The sequence below is a fragment of the Mauremys mutica genome, chromosome 3, assembly GCF_020497125.1.
Source record: "Mauremys mutica isolate MM-2020 ecotype Southern chromosome 3, ASM2049712v1, whole genome shotgun sequence".
NCBI classification, from domain to species: Eukaryota; Metazoa; Chordata; order Testudines; family Geoemydidae; genus Mauremys; species Mauremys mutica.
In genome coordinates, this window is record NC_059074.1 from 140,077,041 (window position 1) to 140,102,526 (window position 25,486).

The following is a 25,486-nucleotide window of genomic DNA, read 5'->3' on the forward strand; positions in this document are numbered from 1 at the left end:
GAATGGAGCAGGCAGGTAAGGCAGAGAGATGGAATAACATATGCGTAGTAATCCATCCTCCTTATCTGGTAAAATATTTCCTTGTTATTGGAGAACAGATGGCAGGAACAGAGGTGGTGAGGTGACCAGCGGCTTCTTGGCATATTAGTAACTGAAGACTTGGCTCCCATCATTGGGGGAAGAGTGTTTGTGAGAGGCCATCTTGGGAAATTGAGACAGGCACGCCAGCATGTTCAGTAGGAGAGGTGGCTAGATCAGGTGACTACCCGAACTGGACTGCACAAAAACAGTACAGAGATTACAAACCTAGCAGCAGCCTCCATCATCAAAGAAAAAGATGGGAAATTGAGAGCCTGCCCTGCTAGGTCAAGGGAGGAGAAGGCAAAGACAACCACCTGGGGCATTTTTTTTCAACCTCCCACTTGCCTGAGGAGTCAGCCAGTTGTACACTTCATCTGAACTTTATTCTTTTCAGAGTAGCTCTTTGGACCTAGTTCTCAGTTACATGTGGCTGCTGGATGGTGTCCTTCTTCTAGGCTACAGTAGTGCTCATTCCTTAGCTTTCTTGGGTAAAATCCAGCGGTGTCTGAGAGACAGGAATGTTGTTGGCATTTTATGCAATGCTTTCGAATTGTATTACTGGAGACACTTTGAGTTGTTTCCCCTCTGAGGGGTGGTTCTATGCAGCGTTTCAGCTATTCCTGTGATGCTGGGTAGAGAAGGATCCAAACCCCCGCACACCCCCACCCCCAATTATTTAGAAGTTCAGACCAGAATCCAAACTTTTCATTACCTAATAGGGGTTTGGTTCTGCCTAAAGTTTAGCCCAAATCTGAATTTTGCAGCTTAGCCCCCATCTCCAGTGAATAGAAATGTTTTGCCTGTGTTAAAAATGGCTGTGTAGTATTTCAAATATGTGTGTTGCTGTTTAGGTAAAAAGAACAGGAGTACTTGTGGCACCTTAAAGACTAACAAATTTATTTTAGCATGAGCTTTTGTGAGCTGCAGCTCACTTCTTCGGATGCATAGAATGGAACACACAGACAGGAGATATTTATACATACAGAGAACATGAAAAGGTGGAAGTATGCATACCAACAGGAAGAGTCTAATCAATTGAGATGAGCTATCGTCAGCAGGAGGAAAAAAAACTTTTTGAAGTGATAATTAAGATGGCCCATAGAAGGTGTGAGGAGAACTTAACATAGGGAAATAGATTCAATTAGTGTAATGACCCAACCATTCCCAGTCTCTGTTTAGGCCACAGTTAATTGTATCTAGTTTGCATATTAATTCAAGTTCAGCAGTTTCTCTTTGGAGTCTGTTTTTGAAGTTTTTTTGTTGCAAAATTGCCACCTTCAAGTCTGTCACTGAGTGGTTAGAGAGGTTGAAGTGTTCTCCCACTGGTTTTTGAATGTTATGATTCCTGATGTCAGATTTGTGACTCTGAAAGCTGTTTAGGTAGTCACTGAACGGATTGAGTTCCTCCAGTAATTCAGTCAGTGATTATGACTTCTGATCTCTAGTATTTTCTGTGCAGAGGGGCCAATGCATCACTTAAGTCCTATTTAAGCTTATAATGCAGAGATCTTGTTTTGGCCCCTCTGCACAGAGGTGAATTTCACCCTGTGTGTTTCAAAGCGTTGAAAAACTGTTGCAGTCCTTGTATTAGAAGGCTCATAGAAATGTACTCCCACAGTGACGTGAGCAAAAATCACAGTAAGATTTATGGGTGTTTAATTCTGACTTGTCTGCCTTGAGAGGTTTCATTTGACAGTCTCAGTTCACTTCCCCCCACCACCCTTGTGCAGATATTTAATACAAAGCAAGATCAGGATAGCGTGAAGCACTGAGCACACTTCTGTTCACTATAAAATCGTAAATACTCATTGTTGTGTATGTCACCAAAGGGGGAAACAGCATCTTATTAGACAAATCAGGGATCAGTTTGTTTTTATGTTGAATCCAGCTGTTCATTTTCACATAGCTCTAATCAGAAGACGGACTCCTACCTGATTTCTATGGGTAGGGGTCCTAATGTGATCCTATTTTTCCATTACCTCCTTATACAGCTATAAGGAAGACTTTATGTGTGGACCCTCTCAAATACAATCTTTGGCTCTGTTATCACCTATTGAGTTGCATCACTGAGTGCATGTCCAACTTCTCTCTTTCCCTCTGAAGTTGGAGTGTACCATATGAAAGATACATCCTACTACTGCTGACAATTCTGCTGAACCCTAATCTTCCCGTGTACAGTTTAGTATAATCCACTGTCATGGCCCTTGGCTGCCCATCTTCTTCTCTTTGAATTTTGATGAGAAACAAACATATATCCAGATTATAACATTATCCATTATACAATGGCGTCATGTCTCCTCTGGCTTGTTTCTGGTTTACACTAGTGTGAGGGAAGAATCTGGCTTTATGTGCAGATAAATTACTATCACTTCTCAACTATTATAAAACAGATCTGCCTCAGGAAGCATTCTGTCTGGGTGAGTAGCATTCTGTAGGAGCAGATTAATGAAAGCAAACCATACCATTCAGTCAAGGCTGCAGTTCAGTTTAAACTGATGACTTCATTATGTTCCAGGAAAGATAAATGTCCTTTTCCTCCAGATGAAGCTCATGAATTCAGTTAACATAATAAGAGATTCATAGTATCTGTGTGTTTTCTGTCAGATACCACGGTGATGGGTACAATAGAAATATTAGACACTTTGACCAATGAGAGAAATATTCCTTCCCATTCCAAATTTTAGCAAATTTTATGAGCAAGTATGCTTTATTTGAAAATTAGACTTTGCTCTCAGTTTCAGAGTGCTCTTTGCCCAGACAATTTGAAAAATGACCTATAACACAATATGCACTTCAATGGTGCCCTGAATAATTGATAGAAACTGGAGTAGGCATCACAATGGGTTAATGCACTCACTTTCACCTCAGAAAACCTAGGCTCAAATTCTGAATAGGTCAAATGAATTTGGTGATCTCATTCTAGTTCCTAATGGTCCTTTGTTCACATAATAGAATTTGACACAATTGGCAGTCTCTGCTCAGAGTCAGGGGAGGCCCAGGATTGGGATAGTAGGAATGTTGCATGTCAGAATTGAGGTACATTTGCAAAACCATCTAGAGAAACTTGAACAGTGCCTGCATTCCTCTAATCCAGTGACTTTTAGTCCCTTATTTTCACGAAAACAAAAAGATTAACACAGAATTCCAAAGGATAAATTTATGGACAAAAGACCAAAGAGATTATTTTACGGAATGACAATATTATCACACGAGTGAAACTATTAATGAACTCTGATGCCAAATATTAGCTGTTCTAAAACTCTAATGTCAAAAGAAAACTTTAATTGCCTATCAGAAACTTGGGATATTAACAGAACAGAATAATTTAAACAACACACTTTTGTTTATCTATGGAATGACTTTAAGCAGTTTTATAACCAGGTAAGTAAACAGAATTAGGTAGGGAAAAACACTACCCATAAAGTTGCTGGAAGATCTCACTATATTGATTTGCTCATGGCATACAATGCAATCTATAATATAATATAGTATTTTTAATAAAATGCTAAAAATCATATCTAATGGAAATTTTGAAGCAAAACTTTTTTCTTTTTCACTATTGTATTTTCTGTACTTCTTTTATTTTAATTACTAAGGACATTTACATAACACTGGAATCTTTGGCCAGTATTTTCAAATCTGGTTGCCTAGAGTCAGGCTCTTAAATTCCTATTTACCCCATAAATTATATCAATGGGAGCTGAAGATGCTCAACACCTTTGAAAATCAGGCTGCTTTTTAAGCACTCAGGTTTTAAAAAAATATTGCCTGTTTTTTGAATAGTTCACCTAATTTCTGCTGCTAATTCCACCCTCAAGATGCAGTTTATCACCAAACATTTTCTTTTCTGCTGTTTATTACTAACGAATACATCGTCCTCATATGACCTCTTTCATTCAAGGAGGTGAAGCCATTTTACAGATGTTAATAAATTCAGCTGGCCAGCACCCTTACGAGTTCAGTATTGTTATAACCAGTTTACAAATGGATAAACTGAGCCAGAGAGGTGAAGTGACTTGTCTTGAAACCATAACTCAGGTCACTGGCAGAGCTGAGAATAGGACTTAGTAGGCCTGATTACCCTTTCTATTCTCTAAGCCAGGGATAGTCAATTATTTTTTGTCAAGGTCTGACTCCAGGGGAAATAATTTTTAAAAATAACAATGATAAAAAAATGTCAGGGTCTGTTCAAAAGCATCTGGTCATCCAGATTTGGCTCGCGGTCCATCTATTCACTACTCCTACTCTAACCACTTGGTAGGCTCACTGTTCTTTTAAGGAACTAGGGATAGTTTTTCTTTTTCCAAAAAGAGACCGAAATACCATTGTGACCTGCCTCATTCCTGTAAGACAGAATAAAGTAATTTCATCCTGAGGATGGGCAATGAGTGAGTGAGCATCTGAGCTGTAGAGGAAAAAAGAGGCAATTTTAGAGGATCCAAGCAAAATCTTTTCTGGGAATCATTTTGGAAAAATCGACTTTACTCCTAATTTGCAGGGAGTTGCTGGGGATTTTTAGTGTCACAACTCTGGAGAGGGTGCAGTGGGAATATTTGAAAATGTAATTTGGAATCTAAGCCAGTCCCCTCCAAGGCTGGATGTAGTAAAGCACTTGGAGTGGATAAAACAGGTAACATAATGTTTGAATTTTAAAAAAAATTCAGTTATTGGGGAATATGATGGGGGGTCCATCCCACACAAAGCCCGAAGGGGTAAATTAGGCCAATTAACCTATAGGCTACACCTGGAGGAGGGCCAGGGCATGCTAAAGCCTAATTCGCTGATGAAGTCCAGCTAGAGGGGAGCTGGGCCAGGTTTATATAGCCAGGAAGCTGGCAACAGAAAGGGGCTGCAGGGAAGTAGTCTACAGTTGCTCTCTGGGAGAAGGGAAGTCTGTTTGAGGCTACAGTAGTCTGTAGTTCCTTCCTGGGAGAAGGGAGTTTGAGCTAGTACACCCTGATTGTGGGGGAAGGGGAGAATCAGAAGCCATAGTAGGTAGACCAGGGAAGGAGAAACAGGGTCTCTGGACTAGAATCCTGTGTAATGATTCCTTTACAGGTCACTGGGGGAGTGGCACTGTCGGGGGAGTGGCACCATCAGGGCAGTGCTGGAGAAGACTGCCTGACACTGTTGGTGTGAAAGGACTTGGCTTTTTCTGGAAGGGAAAGCCATGTAGTGACCTGGCCAGATGGCTGAGTCATGAAGAAGAGGCATCACAAAAGAGATGGAGTGAAACTGCTGGAAGAGACATTGGCCAGGCAGTGCTAATCCCCAAAACAGCTACGAGGAGGCGCCATCCTGTGGTAAGTAGAGCACCCCATCACAGGAGACTTGAAGAATTTGTGTGTATTAAATAAATAAATAAATAAATATGCCGAAACTTTCTGAAGAAAACTGGGTGTCCCTTTTGAGTGAGTCATCCTGGCAGTTAAGAATGACAAATCTATTGACGTGCACCATGAGAAATAAAATTAATTTTGTTCAACATATCTTGTAACAAATCAGACTTCACACTTTCTTAGTGGCTTACACTCAAGGCTATCAAAACACTTTGCAAACATTTAGTATCTTGTGATATTAACAAGTAGCACTGACTCCATTTTACAGATGGGGAAACTGAGGCAGAGCAGTTGAAGGCCAGATTTTAAAAGGTATTTTTCTACCTACATAGATTTTTCGAAAGCACCTATCTCCCATAGGTGATAATTACACAAGAAATTGGAAATAGACCCCAGGTTTCCTGACTGTCAGACCTGTACCTTAACCATAAGCCCATTCTTCCTTCCCTAACAGTATTGCAGCTTTTATTATGGAGCTGTCCATCTTTCTGTCCATCAGGAGTAATTTATTTTACACAGTATTTGATTGGTTTTCACTGTTTACACACATTTAAAGTATCTCACCCATTTTCTTTGCAAATTACTGCATTCAGATAAAGTGGCAGCTGCTGTAATTAAGACACAGTTAATTACATATCCCCTTAATTGCAATGATAGGATTTTGTCAATATAGTAAATAAAAATTGTTAGGTTTCCACCAGCAACTTCGGCCTCAGCACGACTCAGATCTTTGTCCTGGTCAGCAAATGCTGAGTCATACAGATTCTATGGCACAGACCTTGAGTCAAATGGAAATTGCAGGAAAAGAACACTGTCCTATTAGATTACAATCAAGCTTGAAACCAGCATCAACAATTTATGTTTTTCACAGAATCTACCAACAGGTAGATGTGTATAGACCTATGCATCCTTCCCCCACATCCCAAAGAATAATCAACCTGTAGGAGTTTTCTCCACTGAATCCAGCAAACTGAATACTGTTTTCTGTCTTTTGTCCTGACCTGGCCAGGAATTTAGTGAAAAATGACATTTTTCACTTTAAATGTAGGTGCTCTAGTAGAGTGAGCACAGTGCTGTGCTAGGAGTCAAGAAAATCCTATGTTCTAATTCTAGCCCTGTCATTGCCACACCCTTTTTTAGCTTTTTCTGTGTTGGCTAGGTCACTTCCTGTCTGCCTCTTTCTCCAGCTCTCAAAGTACTAAGCGGTTATATTTTGCTAGGCACCCTGAGGCCCATGGCCAGGGGTGGGTATAATGTAAAATATACATGCTTAGGGGGTGTTTGGATCAGAGTTTTGTTTTGGGCTCATCTCTAATATAATATTTGAAAGATTTCTGAGGAAAGGATGTGATAGGAAGAAAGAAACCAATAATCTCAGTTCGTTTCCTATCTTAACGAAGGCTGGTAAGAATGAAATCAAATTTGTGGTATATAAAGAATAGAATCTCTCTCACTTAGTCATTACTATGGCTATGATTTTTGTGATGGATATTTTTTGTAAAAGTCAGGGACTGGTCATGGGCAATAAACAAAAAATCATGCAACCCGTGACCTGTCCCTGACTTTTACTAAAGACATTCCTGACAAAATGGGGAGGGTGGAGGGTCCAGCATCCTGCCCAGCCCTGCCCTCCCCTGTGACTGGGACCTGCAGGAACCCCATTGCCCAGTGGCTGGGAGGGGTCCCCCTGCGGGGTTGGGGAGCTGGGGGGGGGGGGGCCTGCCAGCGGCAGCAGCTGGGGAGCTGTGGGGAGGGGAGGCCCCTGCTAGCAGTTTAGGTAGTAATTGAACTACCATCTACTACATGGGTTCTGTGACTTCCATGTCCTCCATGACATAGTCTAAGCCTTAGTCATTATCAGTAACAGAAGATTTGCCCAAATGAGTCTGTTGCACTCTGCTGTGAATAGTGAGTGTAAAAGTGATGATGTGGGTTTCTATATTCCCTCTGTTTACCTTGTTCCATGTTTGTAAATTAAAATTATGGATTTTTTTCCCCTATATGCCAGCTCTAGGCTCTGACAGTTAAGCTGTGTTATTTTTGTTTTACACATCAATAATATAAAAGGCCAAACTGTGGCTTTATTGATCCTTGTATAACACCATGGTCTTTAGATTACTCCGCCAAGAGCACCTGTCCAATCACACTGAAGGTTATTGGGTTTGCATGGTGTCACTGAGGAAATATTTTGAAGACAATGGGATTACAAAAATGTAGCCAAGGGACTAATTTGACCTGCAGAATCTTTAGTGGTGGTGATGGGTGAGATGGAATGAATGCAGCTTGCCTATCAAAGTCTAGAGAGAGTTTATAAGGCTGACAGTTAAGAAAAACCCACCTTTGTACCTGCTATTCAGCAAATTTTTAAATGGAAATGAGTGATACATAATATATGGAATTTTGTCTGTTTTTTCTTTTGTTTTTTTTGTTTTTTGGTCACTTCTCAGGATAGAACCATTCTTACATCTAGTTGTCTAGTCCTCATTAGTTTGAGTGATACTGCTGACTGACCAAGTATGTCCCAGGTGCACCTATATTGCAAAAACACAGCAGTGTAACTAGCCCTGGATTTAAAAGCTAAGAGGAATCTATAGACTAATTAATGGATTTCTAGAACCAGGGAGTAAATTACTGTTTTTATTTCTTTCATAATTTCTTATCCATGAGGCTAACTCAACATTTTTTACATATGATTCATGGGCAAAGCAAGATATTTTCTGCATTTCCTCCCCCTGCCCCAGCTCATGGTGTGACCATTTGGGAAATCTGTCTGTACAACTTATGAATTCTGGGTAAGATTATGAACTCTCTGTATGTATCTTTACCAAGCTGCAGTTTCATTTCTGAATGTGCAGCCTGTTGCTCTCTGTCCTTTTACCTCCATGTTGGACTGAAATTCCGAAGAGTAGTGGCACAGGGCTAATAAGGTTAACTCAAGGTGATCCTTTTTATTAAAATACAAACATCCTAGACAACAAGCTGGCTCCTACCCAGGAGAACTGGTTTGTGAAGAGAGGAGGATGCCTGGCAATGAAGTCACTTGGCCAGATTCAGCAGTTGTGTAACTTTTAGGCTTAGGAGCAGCTATTATGCAGAAGTTGGCGGGAGGTGGGGGAAGGGAATGGAGCCTCAAGGTTTAAATTCTAACTTGCTACCCACCAAAGTTCAGCAATGTGCAGCTTCAGGGTTTTAGTGTGGGCCCATTTCTAGTTTCCAGCTGACTTGTTAATAAGCCAGATTCTCCTCCCACCCAATCATCCCCACCGTTGTTGTTGGTTTTTTCTAATGTTAAATATTTCAGCATTAGTAAACTGGATCATGGATGTACATATTGATTTGTCTTTTTAAGGATAAAATTGCTGGGACTGCATCAAACCACGCAGGACTGGGTTTCATTTATGACACGCCACCAGAGTGGAATGTCACAAAGCACCATGCAGTGATGTAAGCAGCTTGTTCTCATGAACAGAAGGAAAGCTTGTAAATTTTCTGTATCCTTCCCTGCAAGGGGAAGGAACTTCACTTAGGTGTTCCTTGTTTTGACTTCCAGCCTCCCATTTGCTAAATTTCTTTCAGTAAGCCAGCTAAAGCTATAAACTTGTCTTGCAAGTAAGCGTGTGGTGTGGTGGTGAAGGTAAGACCTTATTAGACTGTAGTTATACATAACCCTTGTGAACCAAAAAACCTGTTTACTAAAGAAACTCCTTGAGTTTTCTTTGATCCTGGGAATCGGAATGAATTTAATTGCTGAAAAATAACTCCTTCATTGTTAATCAGTTAGATACATTAGTTTTAAGAACAAAATGTGTAGGAATATTTATGGAGTAGTCTGATAAATATTTGATCATTTAGGTTGAGGATCTGGATTAGAGGTTGGATGATCAGGTGGTTAAGTCATTGGTCTGGGACTTGGGAGGTCTGGATTAATTTTATGAGTCTGCTACAGAGTTTGAGAGACTCTTGGGCAACTCATTTCATCTGTGCCTTGATTCCTGATCTATAGGAGGGGAATCATGTTTCCTTTCTTGCTCCCTTTCAATATCGCCTCTACAGATGCTGTAAACTCTTTGGGTCAGGGCTTGGGTCTTTGTATGTTTGTGCAGCACCTAGCCCAATGGGGCCTCATATGGCACTACTGTAGTATAAATGTTTCACCCCTGTGGGGCCAATCCTGCATTCCTAGTTCAGCACAAGGAGGGACTCTTTATGACCAATTTGACAAAGACTACTGAACCTGTCCATTTATTCACATGAAAACAGCCCACGTAAAACCCATCAGCTGTGCATGCAAGTGGTCAGGCTTAAACAATGTGTTTGCAAGCATCTGTGCGCACATATGGAGGATGCCTTTTGAAAATAGGGCCCTTAACATGTGCACAGAACAATATTTTTAACAACCTGATGGCACGAATGAAGATTTCTAGGTACAAGTAACTATTACTGCCCCTAGATAAACTGCCTGTGCCAATCCTAAAGTATTCAGAGTCACTAAGATGAAATAAACTTCCCTTTGTCCTGAACAGCACCTAATTCTCTAGCACCAAGATGATTTTATGTGCTAGCAGCTTTAGGAGAAAGCACTCTTAAGGCTAAAACAAACAATTGCAAACAGGGGAGGGGGGGGCGAAAGGAGATGAAAGCGACATTGGTGCTGCTGACAATGAAGACAACAGTTATGCAGAATTGGCTGACAGGGATATGGAAATGTTAGTAAATATAACAGTGAATCTCAACAGCTCATATTGTGTGTGCGTTTTGGAGTTGTCACATTTATGTTGTATAGCTACATTTTCCAAGATTGACTAAAATTAACTAAGGCCTGAAAATAGTCTCTTGTACACTAAGCTTGAAAGCAGCAAGTAAAATTCCCTAACATAAGTAAAATGATGAGGATGCAGTATTACCAATGTAATTTTTAAAAGCTAGGTCATGGTAGTAGCCAAAGTAAGAATCTGGGATTAAGCTAGTTTCTGGGGCAGATGTTTTAACATCTAACTCAAACTGCAGGGTTAAAACACCCTCTAGTGAAGTAGATGCCACGGCATGTCCACATAACATAATTCACTGGTGCTATTGAAAGGCAACAAAATACAGAAAACATGTCCCATCTTTTCTAAATACTGATGAGTCAATGTTTGTATAAATCAGCCACATTTCATTCCTTAGATGACAGAGTAAATTACTGCTTAATTATGGCAAATAGACAAATTGCAGGTTTATTAATCAGACCAATAAATCTGACAGAGATTCTGCTTTCAGAGTCACAATAGACTGCTACAATATTTAAATTATTGCCAGTTTCCTTTATTCATTTCTGTTCTAAGACCAGTTTGTATTCTAAGATCTGCGATAGCATGACCCAAGGACCTCTTGATGCCATCTCAGAGGGCCCCGGGCATGCATCTGGGTTACAGGGATCCCCTGGGTCTGGTATTTAAATACTAGTTCACAAGAGTGCCATGTAAGGCTATAACATGCTGCTGGGGTTACCCAGAGCTATTTTACTTCTCTGCCTTAGCAAGCATGGATTTTGCTGGTGATTAGAATGCAAGAGCTCCCTGACACAGGAGTCTGTCTTGCTCACCAGCAAACTCCTCAAGGCGCTTCCAGCCCAAGCCTTGCCTAGGAGGTAATAATCAATTAACTCCAACCCCGGAGCTCCTCTGTAGTGCCCAACCCCTACCACTGTGCATTTATAGAAGGTATCAAGTTTGCTGCTCTGTTAAAGACTCAGTATATCACACCGTTTTAATGTAACTGAGGTAAATACACCCTTCCCTTCACACACACCACAGAATTGCATTATAGTGAAAAATAAACAGTTTATTAACAAAACAGCATGTATTAAGTCAGAGGTTCTCAAACTTGGGGGCATGCAGAATGTATTCTGGGGATGTGAGAAGCTTTTTTTGGGGGGGGGGATCTTATGGCACACATTCAGAGCTGGGCAGTTGAAGAGCAGCAGCTACTGACTGGGCACCTGGAGGGGCATGGGTGTAAACTACTACAGACACAGAAGTGGGGGCATAGGCATAGGTGCCAACTCTGTGGGTGCTCCAGGGCTGGAGCACCCACAGGGAAAAATTAGGGGGGGCTTGGCCCCCACCAGCAGCCAAGCCTCTGGCACCCACCTTGCCTCCTCCCCAAGCATGCCACATCCCCGCTCCTCTCCCTCCCTCCCAGCGCTTCCTGCCACCTAACAGCTGTTTGGTGGCACTTAGGACTTTCCTGGAGGGAGGGGGAGGAGCGGGGAGGTGGCGTGCTCAGGGGAGGAGGTGGAGAAGGGGATCGGGGACTTGGGGGAAGGGGTGGAATGGGGCAGGGTGAGGGCAGTGCAGGGGCGGGAAGAGGCAGGACAGGGGCAGGGGAGGGTCAAGCCCTCACCGGGCAGAGGGGAAGTTGGTGCCTATGGTGGGGTGGGGTGGGGAGGGGAGGGGGCAAGCAAATAAATTTGAGAACCACGGTACTAAGTTATATCAAGTAAAAGAGAGAGGTAGAGATGGTTACAAGGAAATGAAAGTGAAAACATCCATCTAAAACTTAATCTAGAAAAATAGTCTTTGTTCAAGATGGTTTCTTTTACCCCAAGTCTCCTTTGCAGCTTTTTGCAGGCTAGCACCCATCACAGAGACCATAGAATTGTAGAAGTATAAGCCTGGAAGGGACCTCAATAGGTCATCTAGTTCAGTCCCCTGCACTCAAGGCAGGGCTAAGTAATAACTAGACCAGACATGGGCAAACTACAGCCCACGGGCCACATCCAACCCGTGGGACTGTCCTGCCGGCTCCCTGAGCCCCCAGCCAGGGAGCCTAGTCCCCGGCCCCTCTCCTGCTGTCCCTCCTCCCCTGTAGCCACGGCGCTGCATGGGTCATGCTCTGGTCCACCGCTCCCGGTGGGGAGTGCAGCTGGCTCTGGCTGGGTGTCATGGCTGCAAGCTCCTGTTGCTGGTAAGGGAGTGGGAGGTTCTGGGGGGCAGTCAGGGAAAAGGGGGCGGTTGGATAGGGTGGAGGTTCTGGGGGGCAGTCAGGGGATGGGGAACAGGGAGGGTTGGGAGTGGGAGTCCCGGGAGGCCTGTCAGGGGCAGGGATGTGGATAGGGGTTGGGAGGGCAGTCAGGTGACAGGGAGCAGGGTGTGGTGGATAAGGGGGTGGGATCCTTAGCTCCTTGAGTATTCTAGGATGTATTTCATCAGGCCCTGACTATTTGAAGACCTCTTACTTGTCTAAGTAATTTTTACTTGTTCTTTCCCTATTTTAGACTCAGATCCTACTTCATTTTCACTGGTGTTAACTATGTTAGACATGTGATCACTAACCATCTTTTTGGTGAAAACACTTTGACATTTTCTGTTGTCTTTCCCCACTCATTGAGTAACAGGACTACCCTGTCCTTGGTCTTCCTCCTGCTTCTAATATATGTGTAGAATGTTTCCTTGTTACCCTTTGACTCTAGCTATTGTAATCTCATTTTTTGCCTTGGCCTTCCTAAACTTGTCCCTACCTGATTGTGTTGACTTTTTATGTGCAAAGTAATGCCCATTGGGAAAACATAACCCCAACTATACATACAAAATGATGGGATCTAATTTAGCTGTTACCATTTCATTATGGACATTATTATGGACAGTTCTCTGAAAACATTCACTCAATGTGCAGTAGCAGTCAAAAGCTAACAAAGTTAGACACCATTAGAAAAGGGATAGATAATAAGACAGAAAATATCATAATACCACTATATAAATCCATGGTATACCTACATCTTGAATACTGTATAGAATTCTGATCAACCCATCTAAAAAAATATATTAAAATTGGAAGTGATTGAGGGCATGGAACAGCTTTTGTATGAGGAGAAGACTGGGACTTTTCAGCTTGAAAAAGAGACTGACGGATATGAAAGACTTCTCTAAAATTGTGACTGGTGTGGCGAAAGTGTTGTTTACTCCTTTACATAATGCAAGAACTAGGAATCGCCCAATGAAATTAATAGGCAGCAGGTTTAAAAACAAAAAGAAGTACTTCTTCACACAGCGCAGTTGACTTTGTTGCCAGGGAATGTTGTGAAGGCCAAAACTATAATGGGGTTCACAAAAGAACTAGGTAAGTTCATGGAGGATAGGTCTATCAATGGCTATTAGACAAGATGATCAGGGATGCAATCCTATGCTCTGGGTGTCATTAGGCCTCTGATTGCCAGACGCTGGGAGTGAATGACAGGGGATGGATCACTCGTTTGCCTGTTCATTCCCTCTGAAGCACCTGGCATTGGTCACTGTTGGAAGACAGGATACTGGCTAGATGGACCATTGGTTTGACCTAGTATGGCCATTATATTCTATACTCATCCTTTTGTAATTTGACCTAATTTCCACTTTTTGTAGAACTTTTTTTGAGCTTCAGATCGTTGAAGATCTCTTGGTTAAGTTAGAGTGGTCTCTTGCTATACTTCCAATCTTTCCTACATTGGGGGATGGCTCTGTTCTTGTGCCCTTAATGTCTCTGAAATTGCCAAGTCTCTCAAACTGTTTTTCTCTTTAGAGTTGCTTCCCATGATATCTTACCTACCAACTCCATGAGTTTTCTAGTCTGTCTTCTTGAATCCATTCTTTATTCTGCTTTTTTCCCTCCTACCATCCCTTAGAATCATGAACTCATTTCATGATCACTTTCGCCCCCACTTTCAAATTCTCAAGCAATTCCTCCCTGTTTCTCAAAATCAAATCTAGAACAGCCCTCACCTAGTTGCTTTCTCCACCTTCTGAAACAAAAAATAGTCTCTAATGCACTCCAAGAACTAGTTGGATTATCTGTGCTGTACTTTCCCAACAGATGTCTGGGTAGTCTCCTTCTGCCTCTTCCCCACCCAAGTCCTGTGCTTTGGAAGATTGTTAGTAGTTTTTAAAAGCCTCATTCACCTCTTCTTCTAGGTTAGGTGGTCTGTAATAGACCCATGACATCACCATTGGTTTTTTTTTATTCTGACCCAAGGACTTTGAGCTGGAAATAGGAGACAGACTTGTTCAATCTCAGCGCAAGTGCATACCTCTGATATACAAGGCAACACCACCTCCCTTTTCCTCCCTGTCTGTCCTTCCTTTGATGTAACTGGTAAGCTGAGGCATACTGTTTCTTTGGGAGCAGAGGATCTGGCAATTCTGTGAGTGCCCACAGGCAAGGGGCTGGGCACTTGGGGGCTTCCCAGAGGACTTGGAGTTGAGGGGACTACATAGCTAATCTGCAAAAGGACAGTAGAGCTTGAAAGGTGAGTGCTTGTGTTGCCTATGCCTAGTGGAGTCGGGGAGCTGACTCTTGGCTGGTACAGACAAGACTTCTTCATGCTAAGGGCATGTGGTAGTGAGACTCTCAACCTGGGTAGTCCAGGGAAGCATCCTAGACCAATACCAGGGAAGATCTTTTGGGCTATTAAAACAAGCCCAACGTTTTAAAAAACATTCCTTTACTTGCTAGCCTTGGCTTTTGTTCTTCAGTATCCTATTTTTTTCTCCAGATATTTCCAGACAATGCCTAATTATGCCTTTTCTTCCAATGTCTCGATTTCAATTTTTTGTGACCTAACAAAGATTGAATTATTGACCTCAAAAGCAACTTTTTAAATATTTCAAAAGCTCCTTAAGAATCTAATATTTTATTATCTTTTCCAGGATTTTTCCATGTCGTGCACAGCCATCAGACTACGTCAATTTATAGATCCTACACCCTACCTCCCTCCAGGGTAAAGTATCTGGACACAGAAAAGTCACATGTGCAAAAACATCAGGATGTCAGTGATCAACCATGGGTAGGGTTGCCAACCCTCCTGGATTGTCCTGAAGTCTCCCGGAATCAACCTCAATCTCCCCGTAGTTATTAAAATCAATCCAGGAGATTTTAATAGGCCAAAAGTCTGGTCAGCGGCACAGCAGGGCTAAGGCAGGCTCCCTACCTGCCCTGGCTCTGTGCAGCTCCCAGAAGCAGCTGGCATGTCTGGCTCCTAAGTGTAGGGTCTCTGTGCATTGCCCCCAGCCCAAGCGCCATCTCCACAGCTCCCATTGGGCAGGAATTGCAACCAATGGGAGCTGTGGGGGCGGTGCCTGTAGACAAGAGCAGCGCAGAGACCGCCTGGCTGCCCCTCCGCCTAGAAGCCAGAGGGATGTCAGTCACTTCTGGCAGCAGCCAGAGTTAAGAGCTGCCCAATTGGAGCCCAAACCCCCTCCTGCACCCCAACCCCATGCCCCATCCTTGAGCCCCCTCCCACACCCAAACTCCCTCCCAGAGCCTGCACCCCCATCCACACCCCAACTCCCTGCCCCAGCCCGATGAGGGTGGGGGAGAGTGAGCAATGGAGAGAGGAGCATGGAGTGAACAGGGGAGTTGCTTCAGAGAAGGGGCAGGCAGGAGTGTGACCTCATGGAAAGGTCAGGGAAGGTTGCAGGGCGGGGTGTTTGGGTTTGTGCAATTAGACAGTTGGCAACTCTAACAATGGTACAAATATGTTGTTTAAAACTTCTTGTGGTTTAGGAAAGGATCTTTGTCAAAATAGCCTGCCCAACACACATTTTACAAGTAAAAAAGCATGGAGTCTGTTTGCAAGTTAAATACTGTATCTACAGATTTTTAGTTTTAAGCCATTAATTTCAGCGCGAGTTTCATGTAAGACTTCACATTTAACAAATTCTATTATATTCCTTCAAGTATGTTCCTAAATACAACCAGTATGTGCAATGCATGATCAAAACTGTCCTGGGTTTAGAATTACTCAGTCTTAGATTCATCTGCCAAGCAAACTACTCCCACCTCCTTTATGTCCTATCTGGAATTAAACATATAAGGAGCCAACACCACCAGCTAACAGGGTGGGACCGCGGAATCCAGTCATTCTGTTAGGATCTGCATATAGAAAAATGTTAATTTACCTTGGGTAAAACTTGCCAAGCATTGATTTTTGTTTAATACAAAATGTCGTTCTTTTCTACTACCCGCCCTCTCTATTCTTACCAGCCACTATGAGTAACATTTTCAAAAGCACCTATTGGGTTGACCTCACCCAGCTACATTAAGGTTAAAAACTACCCGTTTGTTGTCTCCACTAGCATTTTATATTGAGATAATTAACAAAAGTTAGCTATCCTGCTGGGCGGGGAACCACACACACTTTCTGGCAGAAGATATTTGCAGTGTGGGTATAGTCATGTTAGTCCCAGGATATTAGTGAGACAAGGTGGGTGAGGTAATACCTTTTGTTGGACCAGCTTCTGTTGGTGAGAGAGACAAGCTTTTGAGCTTCACAGAGCTTTCACAAGTCTGAGAAAGGCATGCAGTGTCTCAGCTAAATACAAGGTGGAACAGATTAAGTGAAACACACCTTTCAAGATCCATGGGTCCCACACATGCCTATCACAACATGTGGTGTATCTCATCTTGGGCACTACATGCCCAAGTTACAAGTATGGGGGTGAAACAAGACAATTTCTACATTCTCAAATGATACACACACAGGGCTGTTGGAACAATTTGTATAGTGGGGGTGCTGAGAGCCTGTAAACCCTATATATGATAGAATTCACTTCAAGCCATGGGGTGCTACTGCACCCCCAGCAGCCCTTGTTTCAGCACCTATGCACACACTGAAAAATGACAAGACAAAAACACCTTCCCCTGTGGATGAACACTCCCCCTCACCCCCCCCCCCCCCACACACAAAGTGATCACTCTATATCTAACCCCTTGGATACTCATTCTCAAAGGAAACCTGCACAACACCCACAAAAGATGAACTTAAACTTTGCCCCAAACACTAAAAATCATGGACACCAAGGCACTGGATTTATGGCTTATTACCACAATTACCTCCTTTGTCCTACAACTGCAGAAGTGTTAATTGCCTACATAACTTTGAATGGTCTCTTGCATCTTGTATTAACTCCTTACACTTAATCTGTTCAACCTTCTGTTTAGCTGTGACGCTCCAAACTTGAAGAGCTCTGTGTAAGCCTGAAGGCTTCTTTCACCAGAAAGATTACCCACCTTGTCTCACAATAATTATTAACAATTTAGGCACCTTTGAAAATTTTTACCCTGTCCCCACTGCTGCTCAAGTCAAACCCTGTCCTGATTCAGCTTCTGTGTTTCCAGCCACTCCCATATCATAAGTCCTGCAGTTACTCTACATACTACCTTTTGTGCTACATGATGGGATAAAGCAGTTTGCAAACTGATTCAGTTTATGCTTTATTTCCTAATGTAATGCGTGGGGTGGAATGTCTGCTGGTAGCTTTCATTGTTGTAACTCTCAGGTCAAGAAATTCTGTTTCTTTAATATGTTTCTTATATCTGCTCTCCTGACTGCAACACCACTTATTTTACGTGTGTTACTTATTAGCACTGTTATTCGTCAAGGAAAGGACATTCAAGGGTTCTATCCTGGGCAACTAGGACGGGTACATAAGGCATGCACGCCTGAAACAACTCCAGGGTAAGAGAATAGCTTTATACAACTTTTCCTAAGAGAACCTTATTCTGAAATTCTTATCATTCAAGTTCACTTTAGGGAGTGGTAGTTGCTTCCTGTGGTGCCCTGCAGATATTCCTTTTCAACCTAGACATGTGAGAATAAGGAGAACACAGGAAGAGAGGATGGTCTACAAGTCAAAGCACGGGATCGGGAGCCAGGAAATCTGGGTTATATTTCTGGCTTGGCCATATCTATCTTGTGTGTGTGAGTGATCTTAGTTTATCAGTGACTGGGAATCCTGAATGAAAGCTGCTAGAAAGTGCAGATGATTCTTCGTTTTACCAGCACTTTTAATCCTTAGCTTCTCAACTGAGATTGCTACCCAGGGTCCTAAACAAAGCAGAATTTTTTTGACGTATAATAGGTTTTTTACAGCAGAATTAATGAATGCAGTTTACACTGGTTAACTGCAATATTCGCAGACCCACTCCCTAGTTTCAAAAGTGTGGTGAACCCAATTGAACAATACTAGATTATGAAGGCTTTACTGTATGTAGTCAAGCTGTTAATGCCTATTAGATTATAACTGCATTATTCTGAGTGCTCTATTTCAGCAGGAGATTAGAAAGAACATTTATGTTGGCTACCCTTATGGTTAGTCAGTGCTAGTCACATACCATGTGTCAGCATGAGATTACAAAACTATTTATGCCTTTCATTTAGACCTTTCATAAAACTGCACCCAGCTCCAGTGCAGCATGAAGTTGAAACTCAGTACCCACATGACTTTGATAATTTAACTCTTCAGAGCTATGTCCTTTTTCAAAGGACAGTGAAGAAGGCAATGAATGACTGGTACAAGCAAACCACGTACAAAGAAGAATTTGCACTGCCATTTTTCAATATGGGTAAGTAGGCTTTACTAGCAATGTAAATCTTGTCTTTTGCTAGGAACTCACCCTAGTCCATAGCCCTTAGAAAATGTTTAACATATTAAAATAGATTAACTAATCTCTGTGGGAGAAAAGTATTGTCCCCATTTTATGATAGAGGAAAAACCGACAGACGCCCTGTCTACACTAGGTAAAGAAGAGACAAAATGAACTGTTGCAGTATGTCCAGTTCCAAAGAGGTAGGCAGAAGACAACCAATGAACTGGAACATGGCAAATCACATGTATACTTAAATTTCAATCTGTATACAGCAGCTGCTCAAATGCACACCAATTAGATGTAACAAAGTTCAATTTTAGGTTTCTAAGTTATTAGAAGTAACCACATTACTAAAAGACACTTGATCTGATCTAGTCCACTTAAAGCTATGTGTAATATGCAACCTATGAGCATGTTGATTCATTCTGGGATATCTGACAGAAGACAAGAGACATCTCAAATCAGGAGAGTCCTGTATTGAAATGAGCAAGTATAAAGCAGTTGGTCACACTTCCAGTCTGTGTGTAGTAACTTTTTTTAATTTAATCTTTATTTGTATTCTCATAGCACTGAGAACCCCTAATCATGGACCAGGACCCTGTTATGCTAGCTGCTGTACAAACCCAGAACAAAGACAGTCCCTGGCCCAAAGAACTTACAATCCAAGTATAACAGACAAGTGCTGGAAACTGAGAGCCATGGGGAATACAAGGGAACGATAAGGCAATATTGATCCGCATGACAGGAATGGTCTCAGTGGCCTAGCCCTTGTCAAGTTTTTGGTAGGCTTCAGAGCAGAGGAGAGTGTTAAGGAAGGTTTTGAGGGAGTTAGCTTTGTGGCTGTATAGAAGGGGCTTCTCCCAACTATGAGGGGCAGCCTGGGAGAAAGCTTTCCAGTTTAAGGTGCTTTTTTGTCCAACATTATTATGCATTAAATGTGCTTAATTTGGTTTCGAATTATGGATAAATAACTAACTGTGCCCCAAAGCCAGTATTAGGGGACATTCTGGCATGAAAACAGCTTAAGTATCCAGTGAAAGACACTTACTATTATCCTTTTTAGAAAGGAGCTATGAGATTGAAGGCCCCCTCTTGTGGTACAGACCAGCTCCCATGGGAAGGAAGGTTTTCCAGCCAGACAATCTCTAAAGAGTGCCTTTGATGAGCACTGGCCAACAACTTCGAATTTGCTGTGCCTTTTGTGAAGGCGCAGGCTTTTAAGCCTTAACAGCCCAGTGTCATGGCCCAGTTCTGATTTGGATAATTATTTCAATTTGAATTCCAGCTGCAGAGTCAAATGGAGATAATATTCTCTTTTGTTAGGAATCACGTAGGACAAAATGAAACCGTAAGAGCAGCCCGATACTGCAAAGCAGCATGAAGCAAGGAACAGTGTCAATATGGCTGATGGAAACAGGCAGCTGGCAAGTTTAAGTGGGAGCAGTAATAGCTCAGAGAATGAGGGCAGACAAGTTGATTTCTTCTAGCATCCACATTGTGCTATACAAACATGATAGGAGGCATAAGATCTCACTCAAAGGCCCTTCTTCTGCACTCAAGTATAGTGAAAACTAGAAGTGTGCCCATGCTCTCCCTCCTTCCTTTAATCTAGGTTTTCTTGGATTTGATTAGAGAAAATATGGCAGTTAAAATCATAGAATATCAGGGTTGGAAGGGACCTCAGCTAGTCCAACCCCCTGCTCAAAGCAGGACAAATCCCCAGACCGTGCGCTTTTTAAACCCCAGGTCCCTAAATGGCCCCCTCAAAGATTGAACTCACAACCCTGGGTTTAGCAGGCTAAAGCTCAAACCACTTAGCTATCCCTCCCCCTCAAATCAAGGCCTTTGCTCCATTTTAACTACAAAACTATTAGGTCCTTTTATTAAAATTTACTTAATTATAAAAACCTCTACAGTTCCCCAAGTAATCTTTCTGGCTTCAGAAGAAAAAACAGCCAGGACCTCTTGACACCTCTGCTAAAGGCCTGCACCCAAAAGCCCAATTTGTCTTCTACATCCAACTAGTTGGAATCATTCAACTTTTTCTGCAGATAATTGGTAAAACTTCTGATTTGTTTGTCAGGTCACACAATTGCCCTATCTACTCTGGTACCCTACCTCCATAAAGTGCCCACTTAATAACTGGCAGAAACTGAACCCCTCCTTTACCCTACAGTAACATCTTGCCTACTTACCAATGTTCTTGGCAAACAGTGTTGGGCTGGTGGATGGCTTTATCATCTTCCTACCTCCCTTCTCCCCCCCCCCTCTTTTTTTAAACCACATCAAGGTCTCCCTCTTCCTGTAGCTTGCTTATTGTGGACTAACAGATTGATTAGGAGGATTTCCCTCACTGGAGTAGGCTAGTTGAGGGGAGAACACCAGCATAAAGATGCAGAGAAGAGTATTTTTTAAGGAAAGATGCATGATCCTCCCTGTACTTAAACATATCTCTGCAAACATGCTGCTGTGACTAATGCTGCAGGCAGTTCCTGGAAATTCACTTTCCATTCTTGCTCTTGTGGTGTTCCTTAGTACAGTTAGTCACAAGAATAGCTTATGCATATAGGGCTATAAGCATAGAAAGCAGCTTGCCAACCAAGCTGTGCAATTCTGCTTTCACAATATTCAGCTCAGTTGAGAGAACAAATTCTAGCCTGGTAGTGTGACCAATTGACACCTGTACCCCAAGCACTATCCACATAAAGAATAGCAAACACACACACACAACAGGTTGTGGTGACATGCTACTCCAAAAGAATCCTTGGAGGAGACTCCTGGAAAAGAGGCTGGGAATCATATAAGGGCAACAGGAAAGCTTTAAAAAGACAGTATTCCTGAATTCAGATCAGAGAGACTAAGAAAGGAAAAATGCTTTATTTTTAATTCCAGACCGTGATGAGGATAAATACACACCAAGAACTGATCCTGGACCACTGACAATCTGGAGAAGCATTGCTGATCCAAAAAATATAACCTGCCCTTGCTTGTGAGAGAGAAGTATTTCAGCTGAGCTTTAAGAAAATAAAAGCAACCCATTGAAGTTAATCCCATTTATATGAGACTTTCAGAAGTTTGCTTCTGTTAAGCTATACTGTATCATTTTACAGTGTAGTTTGTGTTGGTGATGCTACTTGAAAACTTTAATCAAGTTTTATCTGTGAATATGAATATATAGATTACTTTGCACAATGGAGTCAAAAGTTAGGAATGGAGATACTTAATTCTCAGTGCATGTTCTTGTTAGCTGTGCATTTTGGGAATATAGTAATCTTATTTAGTTTATCCTTGGGGAGGACAATTGCAGAGACCACTCCTCAGCAACCACCCCTGGTATTAGTGGGGAGCATCCCCAGCACCCATGGCCTCTAGCAGTCCTTTTCTGTCCCACATGGCTGAGAAAAGCAACAGCACTGGCTGTGGGCTGGCCGTTGAAGAAACCTCAAAGGTTGTAAAATAAAGATAATCAGCCATTTTATTTAAAAAAATTGTTCTTCCACCAAAGAGGGAGCAGGGAGCTTTGTTGCAATACATGATACTCTTGAAATCTAACATTACCCACCTACAAATTCAGCTGTCATAAGAAGCAATGGAAAACTTAATATAGGGCACACTTACCCCATTTTCCTATGAAGCAGCTCAAGGGAGGGTGCCAAAACTGCAGGAAAATAGAAGTGAACATGGGAGATCTTTCTCTAAAACATCCCCACAATAGGGGCTTTAGCAGCTGAGTTTGCTGGAGAGAAGGCCTTCAAATCCCACAAACCCCACGTTGCTTAGTCCAGCAGCAATCAGGGCTTTCTAGATGGATGGCTGCTCAATACAGCTCCACTGCAACCTTCTCTCTGGCAGCACTGATCTGAATGCACAAAAGGAGCTAGGCACTTAAGTGTCAATTTTGGGAACATGGAAATGCACAAGACTCCTGCTGAAACTCTCTAGGTACCTAAACTCATTTGGCTCTTAAAAAACAAACAAACCCAAACTTTTTTTTGGCAGTAAGAAGTCTCTAGGCACGTATCTTTCTGCCTCTGGGTATGTACACGGCTGTGTCCGTGTGGCGTCAGTTACCTCCTCTTGTGAAATCAGTTGCAATAACATTTACTATCTTCAAAAGGATTTTAAATCTCAAAATTCTTCCTCCTTCCCCTTCCCCCAAATGAAATTTGCTTAGACTAAAAACAAGTGTTTCAACTCCCACTATTAACTTTTATGGGATGATTTAATTCAACGTGCAGGGCTAAAGTTTGGGTAAAGACTTCATTCCTCCACACTGCAAAAACACTTGTATGGCAGTGAAGTTTACAGCAGTTTAAGGAGGCAAGACTTTTTGCTTCTCAAGATGAGAAAACAAGAGGCCATAGTGCAGTCTCTTTATCGTGAAAGTGCAACTTACAAATGTAGATTTTTATTACGTAACTGCACTCAAAAATAAAACAATGTAAAACATTAGAGCCTACAAGTCCCCTCAGTCCTACTTCTTGTTCAGCCAGTCGCTAAGACAAAATCTGAGAGGGACGGAGTGTGGAGCACTTTCAGAAGTCTTAGAAGAGCAACACTCCGATGCGGAAACTACAGAACCCTGAACCACCAAAAAAGAAAATCAAGCTTCTGCTGGTGACATCTGACTCAGATGATGAATGTGAACATGCATTGGTCTGCACTGCTTTGGACTGTTATCAAGCAGAACCCATCATAAGCATGGACGCATGTTCTCTGGAATAGTCGTTGAAGCATGAAGGGACATATGAATCTTTAGCACATCTGGCATGTAAATATCTTGCGACGCCAGCTACAACAGTGCCATGGGAATGCCTATTCTCACTTTCAGATGACATTGTAAATAAGAAGTGGGCAGCATTATCTCCTGCAAATGTAAACAAACATGTTAGTCTTAGCGACTGGCTGAACAAGAATTAGGGCTGCATAGACTTGTAGGCTCTGAAGTTTCAGTGTTATTTTTGAATGCAGGGGTTTTTTGTGTACATAATTCTACATTTATAAGTTCAACTTTCATGATAGAGATCGCATGAGTGTACTTGTATTAAGTTAACTGAAATACTAGTTTATTTTTACAGTGCAAATATAATAAAAACAAAGTGAGCACTGCACACACTTTGTATTGTGTTGTAATTGAAATCAATATATCAGTATTTTGGGATGTTTTCAAATATAAATCAGCGGTTCTCAAACTGGAGGTCAGGAGCCCTCAGGGAGGTCACAAAGTTATTACATGGGGAGTCGCGAGCTGTCAGCCTCCACCCCAAACCCTGCTTGGCCTCCAGCATTTATCATGGTGTTACACATTAAAAACACTTTATATATTTAAGGGGAGGTCACACTCAGAGGCTTGCTGTATGAAAGGAGTCACCAGTACAAAAGTCTGAGAACCCCTGATATAAATGGTATTCTATTGTTCAACATCATTATTAAGCACAATTTATCTTTAATTAATTTAGTTAATTTAATTAATCTTTTTAATTGCTTGACAGCCCTAATAGTTTTCCTTTTATAATTTCTACAGCGCCTTTGCTTAGCTGTGTGAAGTCAAAACCAGTTCTAATCACTGACACAGAAGAAATTAAGTGGAGCCTAAAGATTAAAACTTTAAACATGAATAAATATGCTTCCTTCTAATTAGCAAGAGATTTACTTTACTTTAATATGCACTCAAAGTAGAGAAGTGCAGAAAATTGTTTTTAAATTAATATTTTAAAACAATTAAATCAGAATAGTTCATAACTGTAAATGAACTTTATACAATATCAAATTTAGTTTTTTGCACATTTTCTGTAAACTTGTCTTAAAAGCCCCTTGCACACTCCCAACAACTCAAATCACAACTTTTTTGAACAAAAACCATCTCACACACAGTTTAGACAATGTTTATAGCATTATAAAATCATCAGAATCCCTCTTTAATCACTCACTACAACAGCAGCCATAAAGAATACAACATATTTAGGAGTACAAATAATGAGGATGTAAAACCATTTGTGCAAAACTGCATTATTTTTACTGGTTAAGATTTCAGGGAAGTAACACCGCCAGAAGCATGGATACGACAATCAAGACAAAGTTAGGAAAATAATGTTACCTTCCATTTTCAAACATCAAGGATTATGTTATGAAGTAAATACTAGATGATAAAGAAAAGTCTGGTGGCACCATGTATAACAGTAATGGAAAGTGTCCTGGAGATATTGCCAGTTGGATAGAGAGCTGATATAGGTAGAGGTCAAAGTCTTTCAGGAGTAGCAATCAGTTTGGGAGACCAACTCTAGCATTTCTTTCCACGCAAGATCTATTCTTCCAACATCTTTGCTTTGTAGGCTACTAATAATACATGTAAGACTAAGCAGTCTTATTGAGGAGTGTGCTTTCTTCCACCCATCTGAAATCTTTAAAACATCTGGATCATTGACTCTCTGGATTTCCCTACTCCAATCCATTTAACTGCAAAAAAGAAAGGATAACAAAATAGTTTGCACTGTTTTACCACAGAGGAATTCAAACTCAAAGCATAACATTCTGGTAAAGAAAAAAAAAGTTCTATGGCTGATGTAGAAGAATATGTTGCACTGATAGTATTGATGATTGCTATTAGAGAATGACATTTTGCATTTCTGTAGCACCACCACATTCACAGATCCTGAAGCACTTTGAAGTGCCTGATCTTGTGC

The 25,486-nt window shown here is 41.7% G+C and overlaps 2 protein-coding genes across 5 annotated transcripts in view; one reads left to right on the plus strand and one right to left on the minus strand.

The window, feature by feature from the left end:
* Window positions 1-6,659: 6,659 nt before the first annotated feature.
* The window catches only part of C3H1orf100 (chromosome 3 C1orf100 homolog), a 37,198-nt gene continuing 18,371 nt past the window's right edge, over window positions 6,660-25,486 (plus strand). For 2 of the 4 annotated variants that reach the window (XM_045009494.1, XM_045009491.1), the window contains exons 1-5: window positions 8,899-9,054; window positions 15,083-15,153; window positions 17,800-17,892; window positions 18,595-18,779; window positions 21,696-21,792. In XM_045009494.1, coding sequence (XP_044865429.1) covers window positions 15,092-15,153; window positions 17,800-17,892; window positions 18,595-18,779; window positions 21,696-21,792 — 437 coding nt within the window. In that variant the 5' untranslated portion in view covers window positions 8,899-9,054; window positions 15,083-15,091. Of the gene's footprint in view, window positions 6,825-8,898; window positions 9,055-15,082; window positions 15,154-17,799; window positions 17,893-18,594; window positions 18,780-21,695; window positions 21,793-24,327; window positions 24,356-25,486 lie in introns of those variants that run through there. The other 2 variants (XM_045009495.1, XM_045009492.1) reach the window with 2 other exon arrangements.
* ADSS2 (adenylosuccinate synthase 2) overlaps window positions 24,797-25,486 on the minus strand; it is a 66,784-nt gene continuing 66,094 nt past the window's right edge. Inside the window, exon 13 of the mRNA XM_045009490.1 lies at window positions 24,797-25,259. Within this exon, the coding sequence (XP_044865425.1) occupies window positions 25,207-25,259 (53 nt within the window). The 3' untranslated portion in view covers window positions 24,797-25,206. The remainder of the gene's footprint in view (window positions 25,260-25,486) is intronic.